The sequence below is a fragment of the Saccostrea cucullata genome, unplaced genomic scaffold (genome assembly GCF_032062105.1).
Source record: "Saccostrea cucullata isolate Sc308-1 unplaced genomic scaffold, CSIRO_AGI_Scuc_v1 ctg13466, whole genome shotgun sequence".
Classification (NCBI taxonomy): Eukaryota; Metazoa; Mollusca; class Bivalvia; order Ostreida; family Ostreidae; genus Saccostrea; species Saccostrea cuccullata.
The window spans coordinates 1,873-11,127 of NW_026920703.1; the positions used below are offsets into that span (position 1 = coordinate 1,873).

General features: G+C 30.9%; 1 protein-coding gene across 2 annotated transcripts; it reads right to left on the reverse strand.

The window, feature by feature from the left end:
- Positions 1-1,007: 1,007 nt before the first annotated feature.
- Positions 1,008-6,326, reverse strand: LOC134256136 (uncharacterized). 2 transcript variants are annotated; one of them, XM_062738748.1, is made up of 7 exons: positions 6,266-6,326; positions 4,650-4,784; positions 4,468-4,520; positions 3,936-4,073; positions 2,923-3,034; positions 1,983-2,023; positions 1,008-1,838 (listed from the first exon to the last, which is right to left on the reverse strand). In XM_062738748.1, exons 2-7 carry the CDS (start codon positions 4,742-4,744, stop codon positions 1,090-1,092), a joined length of 1,188 nt encoding a protein of 395 aa, XP_062594732.1. In that variant the 5' UTR covers positions 4,745-4,784; positions 6,266-6,326; the 3' UTR covers positions 1,008-1,089. The 2 variants fall into 2 exon arrangements, with proteins under 2 accessions (XP_062594732.1, XP_062594740.1); XM_062738756.1 differs by lacking the exon at positions 6,266-6,326 and having other exon boundaries at positions 1,992-2,023; positions 4,650-4,936.
- Positions 6,327-9,255: the final 2,929 nt, after the last annotated feature.

Sequence of the window (9,255 nt, forward strand, 5' to 3'; positions counted from 1 at the left end):
CCTTATACATGTGTAAAGGGTAACAGGGATTGTCTTGAGGAAATAAAACTAATAGGAATATGTTTTACGTACTTTTCTAATTTTTAGATGACATGTTGCATTATTTATTAAACGACCACAGTGTCTTAAGGATGACGTTTACTCAGGTTTCAGAAAACAGAAAGGAAATTTTATAAAGTATAATATGTTTAATCAAAAATTGTTCTAAATGGATAAAATTACGAAGTTTTAACTCAATACCAATTTAAAAATTTCATATTTTATTATTTGAAGAAAATATACAGGAACAAATGTCAGTGTATGGTTATGCAGAGGAAATTCGGACTAAATTTTTAATTTTTCATTTTTGTCAAAATCTTTTATTTCTTGCAATATTAATTACAATGTGAAGGTAACATGTATTTTTAGACATCATTTTGCAAATTTTATTAGTCTTAAAGCTCATAAATTATTTCAAATAATTGAATGCTATTAAATAAAGAAATTCAAAAATATGAACAAAACCATTACAGACAACATGTCTCAATAATTTGATCATTGACCCCTTATAATTTTATTACCATGAGAATTACGGCAACAAAGGTAATATGAGGCTATAAATAAATTAGAGTTCTTATCAGTCAGATTTTTTAAATATTCGATTAAAAATGGGGAAAAATATAAATATGACAGAGGAAATTCGGACTGTAATAATTATCAAGTTTATGGCCAGAACTCTGATCGTTTCTTTATATGAAGCAACACTGTTCCATTACTATAATATTTCATTATTTATAGAGTTTTGTTGCTTATAATATTTTGTGAGTGAAGAAAAAATTGGCCATAGAGTGAAAAATCGAGGTATTTCCCGAGAAATACTCAGGGGCCACTAGCATGAAAAGTAGGTCATTGACCTAGTTATTTGAAATTGAAATTTAACACAAGAATTATAGGTGTACAATGTGCAATAGGTGGTTTTTTGTTCTTATCAGTGGAATTTTTAGTCATCTTAGTAAAGGTATACCTTAAAAACATAATATAATATATTTTCCGTTTTAAATATTATGCATTATTTTAAGGATAAAATAATTTATTTCTTGTTTAAATCAATCAAGCTATTTCTGTAGAAGGCGCGAAACTGTACCTTAACAGTTTCCTTTTCGTCTTTTTCGATGATCTGTGAAGTACGCTTGCCTTTGAATTATTGTTTTCTAGTTCTTCAGTTTTTGGCTTAAAGTCTTCAAGCATCTTGGACATTTCATCCACATGCGTTTTCTTCTCTAGTTTTTCCCTTTTTGATGGAGTTCTTACTTTTTTAGTCAAAGAGGTTGAAAACTTTTCTGAGTTTTGGATGTTTGATTTTGCAGCTTCAGAGGTATTTTTCATAGTTGTATTGTTAATTTGTTTCCTGTCATCTTTCGTCATCGCATTTTCATCTCCCTTTGATAAGGCAACCACAGGATGAAGAAAACTTTGTCTGCTTGTACTTTTACTTTCAGTTTTATCAGAAATATTGTTCTCTGTGGAAGTCACTTCCTGCGAAGATGTCGAATACATTCCTATAACTGGCGCTTTTTCTGATTCGGATGTGTGATTTAACGTGTTGTAGGACATAGCGTCCATGTTGAGGTGACTGTATATGTTTTCTGATGTAATTTCAGCATCTTGTGATATGCTGCCGTTTTTAAATGCAACCTGTTTTGGTATACATCCATCAGATGAAAATGGTTCTGGCAGATTATGGCATTTTGATGAGGGATGTTGTTCCTTAGAGATTGGGAAATTTTCAATATATTCCCCCGCAATCATTGTACTTGTACTTGGATTTAATTGTGGTTGCCCATTGGAATCTGGAACATCTAATATAAATATAATTTTCACATCTCTTTGAAGATTATCTTAGTAACGTGTAAATATCAAAGTTTGAAAATATGAAAAAGGATTAGAAAATACCTAAACTATAAAATGAATTACAAAATCAACCTTTAAAAAATGCCTTTTACCATTATTACCCTTTGGATTCCTCTGGTGTTTTTGGAGTTTCCTATCAAACAAAAAATATACTCAAAATATTATTTATTTTGCATAAAAGAATTGTCAATTTAATATTTTTCTCCTGAATACAGGACAAACAAAAGAAAAAATGTTTGAAATGAGAAATCCTAAATCTACACTACTTGATAATGTTTCCATATAAAATATGACTAATCATTGCTCTGTTGATCTGGAGAAAAAACTTTTTTCAAAAAAAGTTTTCCCATTTATTTTTAAGTCTAACATGGACCAACTGTTGATGCTTGCCCTTTTCCCGAGGGTCCCGAATTCTCAGGATTGAAATTTCAATCTACAATACCTGAAGATACTCATGTATATAAATATCCCTAATTATAACTTTTCCTTTCCTGAGAAAACGATTAACAAATAAAATCCTATATTTTCTGAAAGAAACTTCTTCCCATTTTAAACTCTATAACTGGGGTTATGAAAAGTATTGAATCTACACTGCCCGAGGACGTTTCCGTATTTTTTAGAAATAAATATGTCTTTTTTAAAGAAGGATATGGTTTTAAACATTAGTCGTCTGTTGAGGACCAACCCTACACCTTATGTCATAAGTTTCGCATGAGGCGGGGGATATCATTTAGTGAGCTAATAGCTCACAGTACCTCTAGTTCTAAAAAAAAAAAACCCGAAAATTTGAATACATTTGCTTCCAAAGGCTATAATGTTTGCAGTAAAAACATCACAATGAAAATGTGAACGGAGGGTCAGGGATACAAATGTCTTGGAATTTAGATTCAGTCGTATTTGAAAGATTTTGTCCTATAAGAGGCATTCAGTAGGCCGTGATTTCTTGTTTAAATAAAATCTACTTGAAAGTTAATGATTTCACCTCTTCTCATACAATATTTGAAGCCGTAAAAAGAAAGATCAGTGCTTTACCTCAGTTTGTTGTACACAGCAAAACCAATTATAAAACAGAGACCCGCACTTCCAGAAACGAACATTGCAACAGTATGCCACTCAATGTTCTCGTCTTCTTTGGATGGTTCTCCTGAAGATTGCGATTTTTTTTCAGAGTTTGTAACCGTGTGATGCACATTCACTATTTTTAACATAGGGCACATTTTTCCGAAATTTAATCATTATTCTGAATTTATAAATTCAAACACCAATGAGTGTGTATGAATGTGTTCTTAAACTATGATTCCTGATTATCTATGATGAGAATTTACAAAAATATAATGTTATTAATGAATTAACTTATAAATTTGAAAACAGTGAGGTTTTAGACATGATAATTAAGGTCAAGATCTAGTAAATGAAAGGTGCCTACAGATTTATCAAACTTGAGAAATAAATATCTTAATTGATGCTTTACAACTTTAGCTTGGTCAAATAAGGTGCTTTGGGGCATAAATTGTAGGTAAACAAGATGAAAAACTGTATTTTAAACTGTCATTTTCAATGAAAAATTAAGAAAACCAGTCATGACTATGGGAGTTTTCTTCGTATTCTGCAAAGGAAATGTATCCAGATTGCCTACAGTCTCTCAGAAAACGATAATTAGTATGTTCATGGCCTCTTCTTTAAATCAATATCGAATTTAATATGGGTATCCGGTTTACTTTTCATATGATTTCAAATTGAATGACATGAAAATACCTTATTTTCTACATAACTCTGCTAAAGCCGTAAAGTACGGGAAAAAGAAAGTTGAAATTGATTATGACGTCATAATGGATCTAGCACCCAAAAAATAGTCTCCAGTTATTTACTAGATCTTGACCTTAGGCTAATGTCTAAACAAACAAATTTTCATACAAACAAAACAGCGTATGAAAAATTGTTTAAGACCAAATTAAAAAAAAACTTGTATAGAAAAATAAAGGTGTTTGTTTTTTAATTTTCGTTATACATAAGTTTTGTATGTACATTCTGAATGTTAGATTTACCCTGTAAGACTGAATTTTCTGTACATCCATATATCTTGCTGCAATTTGAACAATCACATTTCTCCAGGCAGAACTTCCCATATAATCCATCAGGGCAAGTTTTAATACATTTCTCACCAAAACTTCCAGGAAAACATTCTTAGTTATAAATAAAACTATAATCCTTTACAATGAATTCAAAGAAAGCAAAAACTGATCTATTTTTATGTCGGTCAAAAGCTCTACAGAGTTGATATGTTGTTTTAAAATCCAACTTAAAAAAATCTCATCTCTTTATAGAATATACGTGAAACATAATATGGAGATAACGAACAGTATTCCAGATCAAATGTCCATAAAGCAATACAAAATAGGAGCAGAGCAAATACGGACCTCCAAAACATCAGAGGATCAGATGCTTGCAAATATACACTTAAACATAAATAAACAAGCATAAAAATATACCAATACTTATATTTAAAATATGTTTAGTATATTGAAACCTACAGGAAAAATATCAACTTCCATAACATGTTATAAATCATTGCCGTACCTTTACATTCATTTCCAACTCTTCTGTAGTTTACGCAGCATTTCAATGGTTCTCTTTAACAAAATACTACTATATTATATGCATTTTAAATTAAAATACCGGTAAAACATTTTTGTGATTAGTAACCAAACGAAGCGAAATGGGTAATAACTTTGAAAAGGGGAAAATTTAATTTTACTTACTTTCTACAAACGCCAGCCGCATTGGAAGTGATTTGAGCATATGTCCATGGTATAGAAAAACACAGCAGTAAAACATACTCCAATCCTTGGTACATTTTGTATCATATCGGGATGGTACAGTAGATGTCTGATGAGCTAGGATAAAATTGAGACGCCTTTTTGATTTTAATCAATTGATAGAATGAGTAAATGTTACATTGAATAAAATATATCTGGGTATAGATATTGATTCGAACTTTTCTTTCATCCTTTTCCTTTTCTTTTTTGTAACGTTCACTGTAAGTCACCCAGTAAAAACCAAGGCCCCGCGTCTCGGCAGGCGTTTGAACAATAAAGATATCTCGCTGCTCAACGGCCTTGGGAGCCGAGTAAAGGACAAAATTTGATTCCCTTCATGGTATATGGTGACGATTCTACATGAGTGAAAAATTCTTAAAGGGGACGTTAAACAACAAACAATAAATCAATAAATTACTCCTTTTTAACTTAGTCTTCCTTAAAAAAAATTAAATAAGAATAAGATAGAAATACTGCATTTGAAAAAACTGATGAAACAATTTCATTTTAACAACTTTCAAACCAAATCAAACCCATGGGAAAATTGGGAAAATAGTTTGTATTGATATATAAGACAGTGGAAGATGTTTCTCCTTATCATGCTCATCTTCTGATGATATGTATCCCTAAGAAGAAACAGAAACAAGGGTACTGCAAAGAGGATAATCCTCTGAAAACACAGCAGACCTATTCCGATACAGTGAATAAATTGATAACTGGTCATGAGGTTCTCAGTCTTCAAGACGTGCATAGAATATCGTTACAAGGAGTAATTAATACTGTTGGATCCATTACTGTCAGACGTAACTCTTAACTGAAACTTAAAAAAACCCTGAAATGGGCAATCCGATTACCTGTCTTACAACAACAAGCATAACAGTAAAATAACAAAAAATTTGAAAAGGTATCAACGCAGAAACATCCAATGCAGATAAAAGTTAAAGTGATAAACTATATAATATTTTGCCATTTATTTAACAAACAAGATAAGTTTTTCTATAGAAATAAAACCAGATATTTCAGTCTGAGAATATAAATTCCAGAAGGATTATAGTTAATAACTTTACCGTCATATTACATCTTTCGAAAATAGGGTATTACCAGGGTAATGCATATGATGGTGGTTATGATCAACTTTCTGTAAAACTTTTTTTGGCAGGCAGGATTTTCGAAGAAATATAAGATTAAAAAATATACATTGTTTTATTTAAATTTTGCATCTCTGAATGAAACATTTCGTATCTGTTGATGCCTAGCTTATTTTTATCTGCTAGCATTACATATCATGTTTAATCTATGTATCAGTACCCATATAACTATATGGTGTCCGTCGTACGAGATCTAGACGATGTTTAGTTGACATATGTAGGCGCATGGTGCACATGATGGAAAAATGTGTGTTACAATTTTCAACAACATCTTGACAAAAAAAAAGAAGATGTTTGGGATATTACTAATGATCGAGTATTTTCGAATGTTTGATACATGAATCTGTGCACCGAAAAGAAATATCTTTTACATTGAATTGTGACATAAAATTAAAATAATTAAAACTGTACCTTCCTTGAACCAGTTTTAAGAGTATTCCTTTTTTCTTCTGTGTTGCATTAAATTTCATAATACATTATAGCGCTTTATACGTTATTACACCGATAGTATGGTTCTTCTTCCTTACATATTAGATCAAACAGGAAGGATGTCATAGTGTCAAAATTTTTGCCATATTTTATATCAACTAAACATTTAAATATCTACAACATATGATTAATAAACGATAGCTACTTCCATTCATATGTCAACTCGATAAATCTCTTGCATTAAAAATACAACAAAGTCTGACCGACAAAGATAGCTCATAATTGGATTCCTTACTAAAAAGAGAAACATGATGACGTAATCTTTTCTATCGTCAACTATCCTTATCTATGTAGTAATATTCAATTATAACCTAAATAAAGAGAAAAAAAAATCCTACATACTTGATACTTTGATAGGCAAGAGTTACTAATGAAGTATATGAAACAAATATATCCAGAGCCTCGTTTAAAGTAATTATTGTGCAAGTTCTTTAGTCCACAAAATAACCATGTAATTATGATTTTATTTATTTAGTCGAATAATTATAGACGTTTCTATACGTATTGTTTGTCATTTATTTCCATGCTAAACTGTCTACGATTTTGCTCATTTCCGCAAACCTAACAAGGAACACAGGGCGTAAGAAACATGCCAACAGTGGATGCTTACTCCTCGTTAACAACTAATACCACATCTGATGATTTGTAAGGTTTGTGTTTCCTCAGTTCCTAATTTCGATTGTTGAAATGGACTTTTGAGCTTGATTACGGTTCGTTATCTTCATATTAAATTTAATGATCGATTTTATTAATACACACCGTTATCTATCAATTATATACAAAAAGAGGAAAATAAATATTATTTAGATTTTAATTTTTGTGAATAAAAAGTATGACTAACTTATCATAGCTACATTTTATCCTTCTTAATATAAACATATAGATGGGGATACATGTTTTAACGTAAATATAAAAGATATTATACAGAATAGAAACATTCAGTTTCTGATCATCAGTTTGTTTGTTTGTTTGTTTGTTAGAGAGAGAGAGAGAGAGAGAGAGAGAGAGAGAGAGAGAGAGAGAGAGAGAGAGAGAAGGATTTCATCGAGCTAAGTTTGTAAAAGTTATCTTCCTATACGAAAATGTGTAGCTGACCGTTGGCTTGTCGTCAACTTACATATATAACACGCAAACAGTTGACCACAAGGAGTTGAATGCTTCTCTGAAAAGCGTGTGTCGCCCCAACAAAAAGTACTATAGTTTAAATTTTAGTTTACTATTATAGTTAACTATATTTTGACACTATGAAAATTTTGATTTACTATAGAGATAACTTTGACTCTTTGATTTAGTATAGTGATAACTTTGACACTTTGATTTAGTATAGTGATAACTTTGACACTTGAAGTTACTTAAGTGATAACTTTAAATACATTACACGATAAATTTTACTATAGTGATAACTTTGACATTATTGTGAACACTTTGAAAACTTTGATTTACTGCAGTGATAACGTGAACACTTTGATTTACTATAGTTTAACTATAGTTAACTCTATTTTACTATAATTAACTAAAATGTTTTTTTGTTAAGGCTCTATTTACACTGTATTTATCATGTTTGTAAATGTACGTTATTTTAGAATCTCCATTGTTTTGACGTTTCATACTCAGAGACAAGGCAGCTTTTGTTTCAAGACGACTTTTAAAAATGCATGCAACATCTGTGCACTGACTTATGGAGTATTCAACAATGGTCTACTCTAAAGAAAATATTGGAGCGTTCAAAAGAAGTAAACTGCAAAGGAAATAGAGGAGTATTCAACTTATTGTCAATTGTAATTAAAGAAAATAGAAGAGTATACAACTAAAGGTGAACTGCAAAGAAAATAGAGGAGTATCCAACAACAAAAGGTCAACTGCAAAGAAAAAAGGGGAGTATTTAACTAATGGCCGACTGTAAAGAATATATAGGACCATTCAACAGTGGTCCATGCTATGCAAATGAGTTGAACCTCCCTCATTTGCATGGCAAAAATTTAACTAAATAAATGGTCAATTGACGGTCAGATGATCGTCAACTAGCGGTCAGCTGAATATTCCCATTGAACTCTAATAATTTTTTATGGGTTAGGAAACAATTATTTAATAGCCCGTTGATGCAAGGCATTGTTTGCCTTTTATGAATTTATTTTCACCCTTTACTTCTTGATTGTATATGTAGCTATATGAAATATTGCAGCTACTTCAATTGTTATAAAAATGATTGAATCACACACAAAAAGCTTTGAAAAATATAAATCTTAGCAAAAGCTGGGATCTCATAAACACTTTAATATAAAAGTTTTTGATTTCATTGACATCATCAATATTTCATGAAGTACGAGAGTTGTCCCAGAAAGTTGTAGACAGGGAAAACAGTTTAGTTTCTCTTTGGTTAATTAAATTTCTTTTCTTGTCATAGCGAAAAGTAGCATTTCATGATCATGCAATTCACGTTTCATGAAAATATCACAGCTAATAAGAAAATTATGTAAAAATAAAGAAAGTATGTAATTGTACACAGGCGCACGAAATATGCGTAAATAACGTCTCTTATAACGTCATGATCTCTTTGCCTGCTTCATTTATTTCATCTATTAACATTCAATATTTCTTTTAAGTGATAGACCACTCTTGACTAAGGGACTTATTTAAATTCAGTACTCTCCGTTTGTTTTTTATTTGTTTTTTAAGCAGATTCAAATTCCAGTCGAAATTTAGTCAAAACGCCTTATACTGTAGGCAGTCGAGAATACACATTGTTTGACGTCGTTCGCGTAAAGATTGTTCCCAATTGTTGTCTGCATTTAACAAGCAGTACTCTACTTCTTACATGCCGTAACTATTTTCGGTATAAAGGAAAAACTCTCATTGAATAGCGTGCAAAATAACTTATTTATTGTAATTTTCTGTGTTAATGTCACTTCTGT